Source organism: Carcharhinus amblyrhynchos, chromosome 16 (assembly GCF_965287045.1).
Source record: "Carcharhinus amblyrhynchos chromosome 16, sCarAmb.v2.hapA, whole genome shotgun sequence".
NCBI lineage: Eukaryota > Metazoa > Chordata > Chondrichthyes > Carcharhiniformes > Carcharhinidae > Carcharhinus > Carcharhinus amblyrhynchos.
Genome location: NC_137339.1, coordinates 13497456 through 13517138, shown reverse-complemented (window position 1 = coordinate 13517138; position 19683 = coordinate 13497456). Strand labels below are relative to the sequence as shown.

Sequence of the window (19683 nt, the reverse complement as noted above, 5' to 3'; positions counted from 1 at the left end):
ATTCACGTCCCCAGTTGTCATTGAAAGGACCTAATACAAAGGCGGCATGGTGGCATAATGGCTAGCATTGCTGCCTCACAGCGCCAGGGACATGGATTCAAATCCGGCTTTGTGTCACTGCCTGTGTTTGCACATTCTCCCCGTGTCTGCATGGGTTTCCTCCCACAGTCCTAAAATGTACAGGATAGGTGGATTGGCCATGTTAAATTGACCCTAGTGTCAGAAGGATTAGCAGAGTAAATATGTAGGGTTACGGGATTAGGGCCTGGATGGGATTGTGGTCGGTGCTGATTCAATGAGCTGAATAGCCTCCTTCTGCACTATAGGGATTCTATTCTATGAAGACATCACTAATTTGCTATCTGACAAAACTTAACCTCAGAAAATGTAAATTTAAAATTAGCTGTATTGTTCTTCCTTTTATCCTATGCCTTAGGCTCTATATTATCTGTCAATTTTCAGCATCCAGCCTGGGATTTCTGGGCGGGGAGGGGGTGGGGGGCTGGGTGTGGTGGTCTCTCCATGATGACAGATAGTGGAGATCCTATTGGATAAGCTGCCCTATCCCAGTAACTGGCTGATTGAACAAAGGTGCGACAGATCGGACCTACAGACATCAAAGAAAGCCCTGTTTCCCAGGGTCAGCACCTGAAACAACTGAGCAAACAACGTTTTTTTCCAGGATATTTAACTCTAATAAGCTTCAGTGGCTGTTTGAAGAAAAGGTTTGAAGTGGCCTCTTACTGATGTCTCCCGGTGTGAATGCTGTATGTGTGTGTAGTGAAGGCAGTGCTTGAAGAGCAGCCTGCATGCCTGTCTTTGGCTTGATTGATTGGAATGGCTGACTCAGTTCCACACCTGAGCTACACACAATAGCACGGAGAGAGACTTTCACTGCAAATAACTGACATGCCCGCAGCAGTGATGGCTTTTGGCAATAGCTAGATCCCCATTTTAGCAAGTGCTGGTGACATCCTTTTTTAAAAAAGTAATCATGTCATAAAAAATACTGAACATAAGAACATAAGAACATAAGAAATAGGAGCAGGAGTAGGCCATCTAGCCCTTCGAGCCTGCCCCGCCATTCAATAAGATCATGGCTGATCTGTTGTGGCTCAGTTCCACTTTCCCGCCCTCTCCCCATAACCCTTAATCCCCTCTCTTATCAAAAACCCATCAACCCACTTCTTAAAAATATTTAGCGAGGCAGCCTCCACCACTTCAACGGGCAGAGAATTCCAGAGATTCACCACTCTTTGAGTGAAGAAGTTCCTCCTCAACTCCGTTCTAAACCGCCCCCCCCTTTATCTTGAGGCTGTGCCCCCTAGTCCTACTGTCTTTTTTGAGCGGGAAGAGTCTCTCCACCTCTATCCTATCCATCCCATTCATCATCTTATACGTCTCAATGAGATCTCCCCTCATTCTTCTAAACTCTAACGAGTACAAGCCTAGTTTATTCAGCCTCTCCTCATAGCTCAATCCCCTCAACTCCGGTATCAGCCTAGTAAACCTCCTCTGCACTCCCTCCAGGGCCAAAATATCCTTGCGCAAAGAAAAGTAAGAAGTAAATGGTATGCATTAGTGATGTATTTTGGGAAGTCAAGGTGCTTGTTTTGTTTTAACTGGACTGCAGGGAGGGAAGAGAGAAACAGGGCAAGAACTAACTTTCTGTTTGTATGGTTGAGGAGGTAGTAATAGGGTGATGTGGAAGTTAATAGTTTTAGCTAACACGGTGCAGTGGGAAGCGGAATTCTCCCAAGCCCTCGATGGCGGACACGGTGGGAGAATACGGCAGCAGGCCCAGAAATCAGTTTCACACCAGCGGGAATCTTCCAGCAGTGTACGCCATGTTAGGGCGGGAAACCCACCAGAGGCCAACATGAACCTCATTTCCATCCCATTCAAGGTCCAACCCATCACGCCAGCATGCGGCATGAAATATTTCCAGAACAACACGGTATGCAGACACATCTGGACAATGCCTAGAGCTGCTCCCAGAGTTCAGGATGGAGGGCCCCCCTCCCCCCCCCCCACGCTACCCCCCCCCTCCTCAGCCCTACACCCTGCAACACTACAGCAGTGGATCCGGAGCACAGCTGCAGTTGGACATTCCGGATTAAGTGTCCTGGAGGGAGATCCATCTTCCAGCCTCAGGATGTTCCGAGAGATCTATCTTCATTTTCAGGAGGTCCACCTTCTTTCTCCAGCAGTCAGTCAGTGATGTCAGGTACCTTTTCAATATGGCACCCAGACACAACAGCCGTTACATGATGACATTACATGCCATCCAGGCCCGATCCACCACTGAGTGTGGTTCAAACACCCATCTGTATAGTTAATGAGGTCAGGGCTGGAAGATGTGGTGTATTTTCTTGCTGGCCACCGCCATGGGAAATATTCCAAGCTCCTGCACCTGCCACAGCACTTAGTCTCAAAATAGGAGAATTCTGCTCAGTCACCCGGGAATGATTCTTCTGCTGGTGTCACCATTTTCACCCATGACAAACACTGGCTGCAATTTCCCCACCATCTCCCAGATCATAGACAAGAACAAAGAAAATTACAGCACAGAAACAGGCCCTTCAAGCCTACACCAACCATGCTGCATCTGAACTAAAACCCCCTACCCTTTCTGGGAGCCGCATCCCTCTATTCCCATCCAATTCATGTATTTGTCCAGACACCCCTTGAAAGTCACATATCTGCTTCCCCTACCTCCCCTGGCAGCGAGTTCCAGGCACCCACCACCCTCTGTGTAAAACATTTTCCTCGTACATCTCCTTTAAACCTTGCCCCTCGCACCTTAAACCTGTGCCCCCTTGTAATTGATTCTTCCACTCTGGGAAAAAGCTTCTGACTATCCACTCTGTCCATGCAGCTCAGAATCTTGTAGACTTCTATCAGGTCTCTCCTCAACCTGCATCGTTTCAGTGGGAACAAACCAAGTTTCTCCAACCTCTCCTCATAGCTAATGCCCACCATACCAGGCTACATCCTGGTAAATCTTTTCCGTACCCTCTCCAAAGCCGTCACATCCTTCTAATAGTGTGGCAACCAAAATTGAACATTATATTCCAAGTGCTGCCTAACCAAGGTTCGAGAGGTGGTAATAAAAGCAAGTTATGACATAACAATTCTACTTAGGATTAACATACAATTTTTAATTGCAACAGAAAATAAAATGAATTTAATTTGACACGATAGAACTGCAATCCCAACTCCCAGTCACGCTGCAATCCCTGCTTGGGTTCCAAACCACATTCACAGTCCGATTCCTTAAGTCCCAACCCAAATTAGCAGCAGTTCTGTTGATCGTATAAAGCGACGATGAGTTGGTGTGAAGATGTTTTTGTGTCGTACTGAACTGAGTTATGCAACATTAACTCCAGTTCAAACACATTGGCACCGCTTTGACTTAGTGTTTGCTTTGCTTTCCTGGAGGAAACAGTGAACGATAATGTTTGTTCCCAGATTCACTCTCACATTACACAAGTCCCGTGTACATTACAACCTGCTGGGTTGGGGTGTGTTAGAAAAATGATTATTTCATTAAGTCAACAACTTTGTGCAATGCACTGGAAGAACCTGTTTGTTGGACTAGTCCAAAGAGGGTGTAGTTTACGCATCTATTTTCAGTATTTGGGTCAAGTGCTCGATGGAATTCTCAATGAAAGACTGTTCAGCTTTAAAGATTCATTTTACAAGACTCTGCTCCCAGAGTGGGACCTCACTAGATGAGACTGTAATTGGAGATAGAACTACCCTGCAATAAGGCAAATATTACAGCCCAAACTCCAGGAGGAATAGGTCCTCTAAGAATTCTCTCATACACTCTCATTAAATCACATTAACTGATATATATATATATGTTGGGGAAGTGATGGTCTAATGGTATTATTGCTAGCCTATTAATCCAGAAACTCAGCTAATGTTCTGGGGACCCAGTTCGAATCCACCATGGTATATGGTGGAATTTGAACTCAATAAAAAAATCTGGAATTAAGAATCTACTGATGACCATGAAATCATTGTCGATTATCAGAAAAACGCATCTGGTTCACCAATGTCCTTCAGGGAAGGAAATCTGCTGTCCTTACCTGGTCAGGCCTACATGTGACTCCAGAGCCACAGCAATGCAGTTGGCACTCAATTGCCCTCAAAGGGCAACTAGGGATGGGCAATAAATGCTGGCCAGCTGGCAATGCCCATGTCCCACAAATGAATAAAAAGAAGTATATATATAATAATAAGGCAGAAAATAATCCTGAAAATGTGTTCACTAAAGTATAAATATCAAGCCCATTAGAACGTAATCCTACATCCTCAGTATTTCCCCTCGCCACCAGTAATGTATAAATGCACTGATGTGTGTGTTTGGCTGACGTCAAATCTGGGTTGTATTACTGAAGGAGAGAAATAGTCATTGGAGATTATCTGTACAGTGATTTTGATGTAGAAATTCTCAATTCCATCACCGGTGGTCATGACACAAAGTTGAACAATTCACCAAAATAATAATGCCTTTTTTCATTGGTTTTCTTCTCCAGTCTCTGACCTTTGATCCCTGCCACAGTTCCTTTGACTTGGTGCTGTTGAGCTGAGCTGTTTGGGGGTGGTCCGGTAAATTGTTCTGAACGGAATACTCTGATTGAGAACCTTGTTGTGGGGTGTTAGGTTCTAACAGTTAGATGGATTGCTTGAAGTAAAGGATTTATCATTTCAGCAAGCTGTCTTGTGCTTTCCGCAGAACAATATGCCATTCTGGAGGATCTCGTGCCATGCAGACCTTGAGGCCCTACGACATGCCCTGGAACTTGAGTACTTGTAGCAGAAAAACAGACTGCACCTTTGCTCCTTGACTGTGGTGCTGATCCAGCTATGAAATGTGTGGATTATGCAGTTGATATACGCTTTGTCTTAACCTTCACAGAAGCAAAATGAAAATGGTTTCAGAATTACGAATGAGATCTGACCTTCAAAGAGAAAACAAAATTGATTTAAAAACCACTGCACCAAGGTCTTCGTCATGGAAATGTGCCTTTATCGAAAAGACACAAACCTGATCTGATATTAACTACGAAGTCGATTGAATCCTTCTTTATTGTCAAGACTTTATTTTGGACACCAAGAGGGAACAGAGACTTGTGGTTATCAACAGCGTGGTACAATCACTGTTTATAAGAACATAAGAAATAAGAGCAGGAGTAGGTCTTGTGGCCCTTCGAGCCTGCTCCACCATTCGATAAGATCATGGCTGACCTGATCTTGGCCTCAACTCCACTTTCCTGCCTGTTCCCCATAACCCTTGACTCCCCTATAGTTTTTTTTAAAATGATACTTGCTATTTATGAACTCAGCTTTCCCCCAACATGAACTGTGCTATATGTGTAAACACACTTGCCCCAAAAGGAAGATAAGTTCTTATTTAAAAAAATACAAAATCTGCTATTGCTAAGACAATCAAAAGACAAATAATCTTTTTTGTGTAAATTTGTAATCTTACGATATTTCTCTCTATCTCTCTCTTTCTCTCTGATACTGTCAAGTTGTTTTCAATAGTTACTGCAAATAGCAACCCGTGAGTGTTTTTATTAAGAATAGGTGTTCTGTGGACTGTGCATGTGTCTACACTTTGCCTTATGCCACCACCTTGTTGATCAATACGTGCAGATAGTACTTTTGTGGCAATGAATCTTGTGGTTAAATGGCATTGAATAAAAAAGGATTTGAAATTTTCCAAGGCCTTTTGAAGCAAGTCATAGAAAAGCCAAATAATACGACACATCTCACTTTGAAAAGTTATCAACCATATGTCCATAATTGCAGAATACATCCTCACACCAGCTATTTGCAAAAGGACAAGGAATTACTGAGTTGTGGTTAATTAAATTTGTTTTCAATTAAGGCATGTAGGTTCCTGATTTTTTTTAATTCATTCATGGGACATGGGAGTCGCTGACTGGCCAGCATTTATTACCCATCCCTAGTTACCTTCGAGAAGGTGATGGTGAGCTGCTTTCTTGAATCGTTGCAGGTCATGTGTGTTGTGGGTTGACCTACAATGCCCTGAGGAAGGGAATTCCAGGATTTTGACCCAGCGACTGAGAAGGAACGGCTGATATATTTCCAAGTCAGGATGGTGAGTGGTCTGGAAGGGAGTGGTGTTCCCATGTATCTGCTGCCCTTGTCCTTCTAAATGGGTGTTGTTGTGGATTTGGAAGGTGCTACCTAAAGATTTCACAGACAGCAAGTAGTAACCAATGGATATTTACTAAATGACTGCTTTTGAGGTTTTTCCAAAACATTGAATGTCCTCAAATGCTTACAGTTTTAAGGCCTATTTCACATAACTATTATTTACATTATTTACCTTGGCTACGCTATGAACACTGGAGCCTAGAAATATGGGAATTGCAAGAAGAGAAAGAACACAGTCCATCTAATTTGCCTTCCACCATTCTGGTTGGCACAAGATGTGATGGTAATATTGACAAATTACAGCAATCAATCTCTACAATAATACATTGAATCAAGTTGCTCACTTAAGTTCCTGCATCCTCATGTTGGAGAAGTCGCAGCACCCTGCAGTTAGAACAAAGAACAGTAGAGCACAGGAACAGGCCCTTCGGCCCTCCAAGCCTGCGCCGATCACATTTATCTATCCAAACCAACCGCTTATTTTCCTCTATTCCCCGTTTGTTCATATGCATATCTAGATAAGTCTTAAATGTGGCAAACGTGAACGACTCAGCCACTTCACATGGCAGTGCGTTCCAGCTCCTCACCACCCTCCATGTAAAAAAACTTGCCCCACACATCTCTACTGAACCTTTCCCCCCTTACCTTGAACTTGCTCCCTTGTAATTATCATTTCTGCCTTGGGAAAAAGCTTCCAACTGTTTACCCTGTCTATACCTCTCGTAATTTTATACACTTCTATTAGGTTGCCCCTCAGCCTCCATCTTTCAAGGGAGAACAATCTTAGTTTATTCAATCTCTCCTCATTGCTAATAACCTCCTAATAACACCCTGGTAAACCTTTTCTGCACTCTCTCCACGTTCTCCTGGTAATGTTAGATAATCATAACAAATAGCGTTAGATAATCTTCATCTACTTGATAGCCAAAAACCCTTTCAACCAGCACCCTCTTCTGTGCAAGTCCATTCACTTCTCAAATGCATGCTGAGATTATTGGGAAGCGCCCTGGAGTCAATGGAACAAATACCGAGAGGCCCACATTGGGAAAATGGTCTACTGTGCCAGGAGATGAAGGTGCAAATTACTTGCTCTCAGATCCAAACAGCTAACTCTGTATGCTGTCAAGAATAGTGTCCTGCACCCAGGATCCCATGAACTTTTGAAATGTGGGAAATTGAGCTATTTCAAGCTCCATCTCTGCTTTTGTTTTGAAGGTTTGAATGAACACCATGCTGTGAATACAAAATCATGTGGGAATTCATTGTCCTTTACACAATGTTCTGACTATAGATTACAAAATAATTTTGAATGGTCCACAAGCAAGTATCTCTCTACGCAAGCTGTTTAGGAATTGGACATTAACGTAATTATCCTGGTTTACTAAATAAAATTATAAATTTTCTGAAGAAAAATAAGGCTTTGAAATAGAGTACATTTTAATAAAACAAAAGGAGTGAAAATAGCATCACAGGTCATTGCAAGGAGAACAAAACAAACCTAAAAGAAACCTGTCTTCAGGTTGGTGGTGCTTTGATATGAATAACAAAGAGCTGAGCAAAAATTTAAGAGTTATTTTCCCCTGATAATCTCCAGGGAACTGCAAGAGATTCTAACTACATGAGAAATGTAGGAAGAGAAGGCTCATCCTCCTACTCTGCATAGCACGTTTTAATGTAATGCCCTTCAAACATTTGAACTACAGGGTTACAAAATGCTGCAGCACCAATGTTGTGGCTTCTTTCCCGCACTTTATAACAATGGGACTTAGTAACTGACATGTAAGGTACATAAGAACATAAGAAATAGGAGCAGGAGTAGGCCATCTAGCCCTTCGAGCCTGCCCCGCCATTCAATAAGATCATGGCTGATCTGTCGCTGCTCAGTTCCACATTCCCGCCCTCTCCCCATAACCCTTAATCCCCTCTCTTATCAAAAACCCATCAACCCGCGTCTTAAAAATATTTAGCGAGGTAGCCTCCACCACTTCAACGGGCAGAGAATTCCAGAGATTCACCACCCTTTGAGTGAAGAAGTTCTTCCTCAACTCCGTTCTAAACCACCCCCCCTTTATCTTGAGGCTGTGCCCCCTAGTCCTACTGTCCTTTCTGAGCGGGAAGAGTCTCTCCACCTCTATCCTATCCTATCCATCCCATTCATCATCTTATATGTCTCAATGAGATCTCCCCTCATTCTTCTAAACTCTAACGAGTACAAGCCTAGTTTATTCAGCCTCTCCTCATAGCTCAACCCCCTCAACTCCGGCATCAGCCTAGTAAACCTCCTCTGCACTCCCTCCAAGGCCAAAATATCCTTGCGTAAGTGCGGCGCCCAAAACTGCACACAGTACTCCAGCTGCGGCCTCACCAATGCTGCAGCAAGACCTCCCTACTTTTATATTCAATCCCCTTCGCTATGAAGGCCAGCATCCCATTCGCCTTCCTGACCACCTGCTGCACCTGCAAGCTGGGTTTTTGCGACTCATGCACAAGGACCCCGAGGTCCCTCTGCACCGTCACCTGCTGCAGTTTTTCGCCACGTAAGTAATAATCCTTCCTACCATTATTCCTACCAAAGTGGACCACCTCGCCCTTGCCAACATTAAATTCCATTTGCCAGTTCCTGGCCCATTCGCTCAGCCTATCTAGATCCTTCTGCAGACTCTCCACACCCTTGGCATCATCAGCAAATTTCGACACCATACACTCGGTTCCCTCCTCCAGATCATCTATATAAATGGTAAATAGCTGAGGCCCCAGCACCGACCCCTGGGGCACTCCACTAGTCACCAACCGCCAATCCGAATAGCACCCATTGACCCCCACTCTCTGCCTCCTATTTGACAACCAATCCTCTATCCACACTAACACCCTACCCCCAACTCCATGTCCCCTAACCTTCTGCAATAACCTCTTGTGAGGTACTTTGTCAAACGCCTTCTGAAAATCAAGAAAGACCACATCCACCGGCTCGCCTCTATCCACCGCCCTAGACACATCCTCATAGAGCTCCAGTAAATTTGTCAGACACAACTTCCCCTTAACGAAACCGTGCTGCGTCTGCTCTATCAAGCAATTCCCCTCAAGATGCCTCGCTATTTCCTCCTTGATGACGGATTCTAACACTTTACCTACAACAGACGTTAAACTAACCGGCCTATAATTCCCTGCCTTTTGCCTGGCACCCTTCTTAAACAACGGTGTAACATTAGCCGCTTTCCGATACATTTCTATGGTCACAATGGAAATAAAGGTAAAGTTTATTTATTAACCACAAATAGACTTACATTCACACTGTAATGAAGTTACTGTGAAAACTCCCTAGTCACCACACTCTGGCCCCTGTTTGGGTACACTGAGGGAAAATTTAGCCAGGACAAAGAACCTAACGTGCATATCTTTGGATTGTGGGAGGAAACTGGAGCACCCGGAGGCACGGGGAGAATGTGCAAACTCCACACAAACAGTGACCCAAGCTGGGAATTGAGCCCAGGTCCCTAGTGCTGTGAGGCAGCAGTGCCACTGTGAAAATGGCCTGAGGGTGAGTCACTCTCCCCATCCAAATCCCAGTGAAACAGAAAAGGTAGAATATTGAAAGCAAACCAACTTGGTCTCATGGCTAGGATCTCTGAGAAAAAAATTGAAGTACATTATAGACACACAAATTGCCAAATTATTTCCATCAGATTATTTTTCACAAGGTGCATTGGATGCCCAGACTGTGAACTTATATCTATAGAATTCTGCTCAAATAGTGGTTTGACAATTTCCATTAATTAAAAGCTTTTTGCTTTGTGATTTCATATTTACAAGTGATGTGACTAAACCTATTACTTAAGATGTTGTGAAGAGTGTGAATTCTTGTTGCCATGGTGAAGGAGGGAAAGATGTCCATTGTACATTTTAAGGTGTCCTTAAGGCAATCAATCTCCAGCTCCCAAGACCTATAGTCTGAAGTTCCATATTTTAAAATCATAATGTCATCAACAATTTCCTCTTATTTTGTAACAGCTGCATAATCTCATCATTATTCATCTGCGTACGAATTTCTCCGCAATAGAAATATAAATCTGAATGATTCACTCTTCTTAGCATTCTGAGGCAGTCAAATATCCCTTTCTGCAGTCAAAATCCATCTCGAAAGTCTTATTATCTAAGGCAGGTTCACCAATCTTGTCCGTTCCCCCGCCGTTGCCAGCAAGAATGGAGGATTTGGTGCTCAGTCTAAACTACCTTCACTGTGGCGGGACTGGAGAATCCCAGCAGCAGGCGAGATCAGCGGCTTTGGAATGGCTTTTTGATTGATTTAACTGAACCTTACTTCTGACAATAACACCAGTAATTTACTTCAGACAATATTTTACCCAGGTACTATTTCTGAAGGGGCAACACGGTGGTTAGCACTGCTGCCTGCTTCACAGCTCCAGTGGCCTGGGTTCGATTCCCTGCTTGAGTCAATGTCTGTGTGGAGTTTGCACATTCTCCCCATGTCTGCATGGATTTTCTCCGGGTGCTCTGGTTTCCTCCCGCTGCCCAAAGATGTAGGGGTTAGGTGCATTGGCCATGCTAAATTGCCCCTTATTGTCCCGGGATGCATATTTAGAGAGATTAGCAGAGTAAATATGTGGGGTTATAGGGATAGGGCCTAGGTTGGATTGTTGTTGATGCAGACTTGTTGGGCCGAATGGCCTCCTTCTGCACTGTAAGGTTTCTAAACGTAGTTAGCCGTGTTGTGTAGTGGCACACAGTATTCTGGTACTACCACTGAATCCCAGCAGCAGTGAGATCGGAGGCTTTGGCATGGCTTTTTGGTTGATTTACACCAGCTGGCCCACTGGATGACGTAAAGCAAAGTTTGGAATTTTAGTGAGACCCGCAGCTGATAAAGTAAGTCCTTTTAAGTTACACCCCCCACCCTCCTACTAATATCTCAACAAGCTACTTTGAAACAAATAATTAGATTCACTTATATTCATTAAGGTGCTGTAGATGTGGGATGAAATCTGAACACACGTCTATAACCTGTTAATGGGGCCACCAAGCTGCTGAGTTGTTTGAAAGCACATTACCCAATGTGGCCCATAAACCTGGCCTTAATTTATCCTCTGATGGCTTTGCATCATTTCCTGAGGGAGAATTCAAATTCTAGGGTTTGAAAAATTTGTAGCGCCTGTGATTCGAAGGAGGTGTTTAAGCATGTGGAAAATTATAATTAAATATCTTGCATTAAGTATAAAGCAACACCCTGAGACATACAAATGAATCATAATTGTTGATAATGCTGCAAGTGAAGCTTTGAAGGTGGAGCTCTGTGAAACTTCTCTCAGATTCCCCCCAAGGTGCTTTTGCAAATTTCTACCTACTAATTTAACATTATAACCGAGACTAGTTGCACTCCATGAATGATATTTCTATTGGTTTAACAGCACGGTAACCATGGTGGTCTGTGGAGTATGTGACTGTCACTGCTGATCTTTAATCTTGCAGTCTTCAATCTGGGCCTGAAATAATATATATCTGAGCAATAACCTCCTTTCACTGGGAGTCAAATCCATCTCTCTGGAATATAGCAAAGTTCTTCCAGCTTTTTTGTGATGTTTGAATTGGGAATTCCGAGTCTGACTGAAAGCCGCTCAGTTTCTCTCCAGAGAACGAGGCCAGTTTTTTTTTTCCGGATCTTATGGCACTTAATCAAAAATAAAAGCTGGATGTGCTTTACGCTGACAGGTCGAGGAGCAGGGCCTAAACACAGCAGCCAAGCCCAGCTGCACTGAGAGCTGGGAGCCATTTTTAAAGGGCGCCGTGATCACACTCCACTACCTGTCATCAGAGCTGGCATATTTCACTTCGCACCGCCCCCCCCCCCCCCCAAAAACCATGCAAACACCCCCAGCCCCCGCCCCCCCCCCCACCCTCCCCGCACTCCCCCCAGATCAGCTGCACCCCCTTCCCTCCCCCACCTCTGCGATCAGAGTCAGCATCTCTCCTCCTCACTCATTCCCTCAAAGCAGTCAATGTCAGCAATCCTCCTCCCCCCCCGCCCCCCCCCCAAACATGGCCAGCATCAGACCCCCTCTCCCCCAACCCAAACAGTCAGGAAAGAGAGCTCACACGGTTCCCGGTCTGAGTTTCCTGAGGCAGTGTATAATGATGGGCTGGGGTTGGAGGAATTCATTCAGCTCATGATTGAAGGGTTTTGAGTGCATGAGTTCCTCCATTAAGAAAAGCCAAGAGCAGCACATCAAGCGCATGCAGGAACTGTCCTCAGGCAGTCACAGGATACATGCTGCATTGTGTAGCCTGGACTGGTCAGTAGCACTGATGACACAAGGATGTGTTGAGTGGATGCAGTCGCACATCACCTGGGTTCAAGTGCGGCTCAGATTAATGGGGTAAAGTTCTGTCTGCTGGCTGCAAGGACCTTGAGTCTTGGGAACAGGACCAGCAAGAATGAAACTGGGGTGGACATGCTCAAACCTGGAGCAGGACACATGTTACCCAAACTTCTCCAAATTCTTCTAAACAATGGCAGATTTTACTCAAAGCAGGGGTGGGGAGTTCTTGTGTCCACCTGTAATGCCCCACCCATAGACATCACCCAATCATGCCAGTTCCATCCCCATTGTCTCCAACACAAACAGTGCCAGGAGCAGGTTATGGTGGAAGTGAGGTCCACAACAGTTTCAAATGCCCATTTCTTAATGACAGTCAGTCATGAGGAGATCATTGTCATTTGAAAAGCATCAACTCCGAATATTTATCTTTTCTAATGTATCATGGCAGCCTCCTTCAACGATGCACCAATGGCAATTCCCAGACCTCTCACACTTCCACTGCCAAGGCAGATGGTTGACACTGCCATAACTGGCCAAGGCATTTCCTCCTTAAAAGCAAATGGACTTAACCAGAGCACTATGGTAAGGAGTCATTGTTTTAAATTTATTCATGGGACATGGGTGTCTCTAATTGGCCAGCATTTATTGCCCATCCCTAATTGCCAGTAATGAGTGGCTTGCTCGGCCATTTCAGAGAGTCAACCACTTTGCTGTGGTTCTGGAATCACACGGAGTTCTGGAGTCACATGGAGGCCAGACCAGGTAAGGATGGCAGATTTCCTCCCCTAAAGGACATTGGTGAACCAGATTTTTTTTCATATATGACAATTGACAATGATTTCATGGTCATCAGCAGATTCTTAATTTCAAGTTTTTTTAATGGAATTCAAATTCCACCATTTGCCATGGTGGGATTCAAACCTGGGATCTCGGTACATTAGCTGCGTTTCTGGATAAATAGTCTAGTGATAATACCACTAGGCCATTGCCTCCACTCTGTGAGTCACACCCTGACCCACACAGTGAACTCCCAGGAATTGTGGATTTCCTGATGTGGATTAAATTGAAGACACTATCAGTTCAGTTCCTGTTGGACTTGGATGTATAGCACAGGATTGTCACCATACTGTGACCAAAAGACAACATAGGATGACTATTATTTTCCTAATATTGAAATTGAGGACAAGGCATTATGGATAGAATAGAGGGAAAGTCACTCCACATGTGAGTGTGCTCCCTAACTGGGAATGCTTATTGCTGTTATTAGGTTCTTGAAATGAATAGTGTTCCCTTCCCCAGCACCAAGAAATCTTACCGCAAGATGGTTAATCTTGACATCTGTCGCACAGTGTGTGTGCACCTAAGAACTGGGTCAAAGTTTTATAATTCTATTTCTGACCATATGCTTCCTTTAAGGGGTATTTGATACTTTATTTATCTGGCATTACAGAGGTGTCTAAAATAAATCACCTGGGCGTAGAATAGAACCATGTGCTTTGCATGGAAAGGTAAGAACCTCCTGTCTAATCCAGTTGCACCACCACTGAATTCAGCCACTACCAACTTCCTAGAGATCGCCACCAACCAGAAACCAAACTGGACCAGTTGGACAAATACCAAGGCTGCAAGTCCAAGTCAGAGGTTAGGAACCGTGTGGCTACTAACTCACCTCCTGACTTTTTCTTTCTTCATTTGTGGGACATGGGTCACTGGCTGGCCAGCATTTATTTCTATACCTAGATGTCCTTAGAAGGCAGTTGAGAGTCAACCACATTGCTGTGTCTCTGGAGTCACATGTAGGCCAGACCAGGTAAGGATGGCAGATTTCCTTCCCTAAAGAACATTAGTGAACCAGATGGATTTTTCTGACAATCAACAATGATTTCATGGCCATCAGTAGATTCTTAATTCCAGACATTTTTTACTGAATTCAAATTCCACCATCTGCCATGGCAGGATTCAAACCCAGGTCCCCAGAACATTAGCTGAGATTTTGGATTAATAGTCTAGCGCTAATATCACTAGACCATCACCTTCTCAATGACTCCTGACTGTGCAGTAAAAGCAGAAAATACCAAAAATATTCAAAAGGTCAGGCAGCGTCTGTAGAGAGAGATACAGACCTAATTTTACATCCCCTCCTGCCAATGGGATCTTCCAGTTCTGCTGAAGTGAATGGACTTTTGAACGGCTAGTTGCATTTTATAGTCCTGCCCGTGACGAGGAAGTAAAATTCCGCCCAATGTTTCAGGTTGATGACCCTTCAGTTCTTGTCACTGTCAGCCTATTAGGATTGAGTTGACAGTGATTAGGGAGCAGTTAATTATCTTTAAGTGATGTTTGTTCTGTCTTCAGACTGGCTGAGGAACATTACAGAGAGAAACAAAAGCTTAACAAGTGACAACAAAATAATTACTTAATCAAAAAAGAATAATTGTTTTTGCTATTAAGCACAGCTATGGTATCAAGCATTAGCTTCTCTTTGTCTGGACTGAATTCAATGCTTACACATTGCTAGGGGCCTAGTTCTCATTTATCATGGAGCAAGCACTCTTACTAAAGTACTTCTAGGTGCCATTTTAGAGCTCCTGATTTAAATATTTAAATTTACTGTGCACTACCATGGAAATAGCAGGAAACATTGGCCCTTGTTGCAAGGTTTCCCACTAGAGCTGAAAGTGAAAACTTGGCCCCAAGGCGTTTTCTAACACAGTAAAATGAAGGCCTCGGTTACAGGTACAACATAAACGTGGATTGCTGAGAAGACAAGAGTTTAATTGTGGGGACTAAGGAGTAGTTACTTTCAACCCAAAGGAAAATCCAATTGCCAGCGTGGGCCATGTTAAAGACTGGTTTGAATCTGCTCCAGAACTAAATGTGGAACATCAGGAATGGACAGCAATTCGTACTAGCCACCTCAGATTTAGATGAAACATCGACAGGATATTCCAGCCCTTGGGCCGCTGGGTGGAAAATAAGGGGTGGCAGCTGTTGATTGCTTGGCTTGAACATCACAGTCAGCGCGTCACACCCGTAGATGTTCAGTCTACTCATTGGAATTTTCCATTAAAATCTTTTCTTCTTAACACTAGCCAGCCTGTTCAGCAAAACGGGATGGAATGTTTCAGAATGTAACCAAGATGTGTGTTTCTTTGGAAGCACAAACGTTAACTAGCAGGTCAAAGACACGTGCAATTTTCAGTCACTGGATTTCCCCAAACCTGCACTACATTGGAAAAGGAAAGGTACAATTGTCAACATCCAATGTAAAGTTTGCCGAGTACATTCTTACCCGAAAGTTAGCTGCCACTTTACTTTGCAGCTTGGATTTAGATTGTGACCACCACTTTTCCAGCCCCCACTCACTTTACAAGATACTTTTTTCCCCTGATTGGGTCTCATCAAACTCCATCTCTCCACAGAGGCTTTTACCGAAAGATTCCTTTTTCTTTCTCTTACATTCACAATGGTCGAGGTGAGTTGCAGGTGAAATGGTGCAATTATGCCAATTTGTCCAGTGTCAAAAGTCAACCTGGTGCCTCGGACTTGCTGTGTCACGGAAAGAAAGCCGTAATATGGAGATGCGGGTGTTGGACTGGGACGGACACAGTAAGAAGTCTCACAACAGGTTCAGGTCCAACAGGTTAATTTGGAATCACAAGCTTTCAAAGTGCTGCTCCTTCATCAGCTCTGGGGAGGTTTCTCACATTTGGGGAGATGATGACCTAGTAGTATTATCGCTGGACTATTAATCCAGAAACCCAGTCAATGTTTTGGGGACTGGGTTTGAATTCCGCCATGGCAGATGGTGGAATTTGAATTCAATAAACAATATCTAGAATTAAGAATCTACTGATGACCGTGAAACCATTGTCAAATGTCAGAAAAACCCACCTGGTTCACTAATGTCCTTTAGGGAAGGAAATCTGCTGTCCTTACCTGGTCTGGCCTACATGTGACTCCAGAGCCACAGCAATGTGGTCAACTCTCAACTGCCCTCTGAAATGGCTGAGTGAGATACTCAGTTCAAGGGCAACTAGGGATGGGCAATAAATGCTGGCCAACCAACGATGTTCATGTCCCATGAGTGAATAAAAAAAAGGTGAGTGACTCACCTGACGAAGGAGCAGCTCTCTGAAAGCTTGTTCCAAATAAACCTGTTAGACTTTAACCTGGTGTTGTGACACTTCTTACAGGAAGAAAGCGCAGTGTCTGAGCCCACGCTTCTCAACACGCTGGGCAATGTCTCTTCCACGGTATGCCACCATGGGGAAGGGGCCAAAACATTTCCCCAGGGGAAGAAGCTGAATTAGTGGAAGGGCCCACGGTCTGCATTTGTATTTGGCTTAATTGGCAGTCTCAGATCACCCCAATTCATTGAATCCCTACAATACAGAAAGAGGCCATTCAGGCCATTGAGTTTATACAGACCACAATCCCACCAGTCTCTATTTCCGTATCCCCACACCAGGGTCAATTTAGCACGGCCAATCCACCTAGCCTGTACATCTTTTGGACTGTTGAAGGAAACCGGAGCACCCGGAGGAAAGCCACGCAGACACAGGGAGAAAGTCTAAACTCTGCACAGACAGTGACCGGGGCTGGAATTGAACCCATGTCTCTGGTACTCTGAGGTAGCAGTGCTAACCACTGTGCCACATGGGAAAGTAACACCACTGTCTTCTCGCCTGTGCAAGGGACACTGTGGGACGTGGTGCTTTTCTCATTTGGAAGAAAATACTTCAAACAAACGGACACTCACAAAGCAAAAACATTCACGCCACACATACTGATGACACTTTACCCCGTTGACACTTACCTTTTTTCCCAAGCTTGGGAGTAAAGAAATTTCCGGAGATTTCTGAGAAGTAATGTACATTATCTGGTCTGGGTCGTCAGTCTGTTCCACAGATCTTAGAACAACAAAATTAAGGGACATTAAAAAGAAACCCCTGGACGCCACATGTAACAGATGGGAGGTTGTGACTGGCCACAAGGCTAGCCTGAGGGATTCTGCAAATGGAGGTTACAAAACTGTTTAGGTAAAATGCTGAGACTGACTGCACAGCTGTCATAGAAACCTACCAAGGAAAAAAAATCAATCTAAGAGTTTAACCTTTGGCAGAAAGGTCAAAATAGCCTCTTTAAGCTGAAACCTGAATGTGCTGGACTCTTCAGTTTTCAAATCCTGGGTTGAAAATGATTGGGTTCTGTAGCATCGCTAACTCTCACTCTAGTTAAATACTGACAATTAAATGCAGTCTATTTTATTTGCAAAGGGATTCACAGTTTCATTGAAAAGTCATTGATTTTATCATATTTCCATATTATTAACACAAGCTATCACAAAAGCAGATAATTTTTTAAAAATCAACACATTATACTTTCTATATCTACTGACTGAGTCGAATTATCAGTATGTAACACATTAAAAACAATTCTAAAATTTCCCTAGAAACCCCCTGAACGTGAACATGCAGAAGTTTGAGGATTAGAAATTGTGAACCATAGATTTGCAGTTAAAATTGAGAACAGATATGTGCACATGGGTATGTAAATCTATGAGTCACTAATGTCCCTGTGTGAACATCATTTATCATTTCTGGAACAAAAGAGCAGTCACTCTGCTCTGCATCTCATTGTGGTGGTGTAGCTGACTGCCCTCCAGTTCACATTAATGCATGTAGACGGCTGTTCCTGTGATAGCTGCCTGAGATCAGGTAGAGACACACAAGTCAAGCTGTCACGTTTCTGGATGCTACCCGGGGCTACAGACGTGACAGGTCTCGAGCAGCCTGTTCACATGAGCCTTGCTGTTCCCCTGCTCATTCACCAAGTCTCAGTTTAGAAAAGCAAACTCCTGACATCCTCTTTCACGGTCTCTGGGGATGCCTGTTCTGGAACAAGCATAATCTCATGTCAAAAAGGCCATCATCTGAGGGGGAGAAAAGCAATTGTAGTCCCCGGCTCCCTCGATTCTGCTTCTTTCCCATGCCATCAAAAGAGTGAGGCAACAATGGAACGATGACAGTAGAGTGATATGACATTTTTTTTAGATCGAATTAGTTAGATCATCCCTTTGGAAGACATTGCTCTGGGTGGAGGAAGATGATGAAGTGAGTAAATTTGTCAGCAATGTTAAAAGCCCAGCAATCTTGCTCAAGGCCACTTTGGTTTCGTCTTGAAATCTCCCAGTTCACACAACGATAGATCACCACGTCCAGTTCAAACACGAACTTGGCAGAGGAAAAATAAATCACAGCAATTAACCGTCAGGAGAAACCCTCGGCTCTTCGGAAGTGCTGGAGGTATCAGTGTCGCAGGCCTCTGGCAGTGAAAGAATCAGCCAGCAGAATTCAGAGGTGTTTACTGAATGATATTTCTGAATTAACCATGACCTTGTCGCGTTTTTAAAAAATTGTCAAAAACGTAGTTTGCGGTTCACGTCTCTTCTACTTACACAAGTCTAATGACAAGGGTTGCACCATTGTTGGAGTTTCAGAGGACATTATGATGCTCTGTGCCCAAAACAGAAAATAACTTAAATGAAGAGACTTCTTCAGGTAACACTCAAAATTTCCATATGTGGTAGTTCCTGTATTTTCCAAAAAATGACTTAAAGAAGTAAGGGGACAGGAGATTCTGTCTTAGCCACAAATTTTCTCACCCTGATCTGAACCTGATGGTTTTACTGAGGCACCTTATTCCAGTTAAGCTCCTCACCCAGTACAGTGTTTCTGTTGACTCTCTTAGAATCATAGAATCTACATCGCAGAAAGAGGTCATTTGGCCCATCGAGCCGGCATCAACAACAATCCCACCCAGGTCCAATCCCCATAACCCCACATACTTAACCTCCTAATCTCCCTGACACTAAGAGGCAATTTAGCATGTACCTAACCCACACATCTCTGGAGCATGGGAGGAAACCAGAGCACCCAGAGAAAACCCACGCGGACACGGGGAGAACGTGCAAACTCCACACAGACTGTTTCCCGAGGCCAGAATTGAACCGGGGTCCTTGATGCTGTGAGGCAGCAGTGCTGACCATTGTGCCACCATACCGTCCTGAGCAAATTTACATTTTCATTTTGTTTAAGTTCTACCTTGTTAAAGTTTGTATTCCGAAACTGATATAACAAGAAAGCGTCCT

At 44.0% G+C, this 19683-nt stretch overlaps 1 protein-coding gene across 5 annotated transcripts in view; it reads left to right on the top strand.

Annotated features, from left to right (window-relative positions):
- The window catches only part of LOC145353846 (protein phosphatase EYA2-like), a 237977-nt gene extending 232237 nt beyond the window's left edge, over positions 1–5740 (top strand). For all 5 annotated transcript variants that reach the window (XM_080204725.1, XM_080204728.1, XM_080204727.1 and 2 more), the window contains exon 17: positions 4748–5740. In XM_080204725.1, the coding sequence (XP_080060851.1) occupies positions 4748–4828 (81 nt within the window). In that variant the 3' untranslated portion in view covers positions 4829–5740. The remainder of the gene's footprint in view (positions 1–4747) is intronic.
- The last annotated feature ends 13943 nt before the right edge of the window (positions 5741–19683 follow it).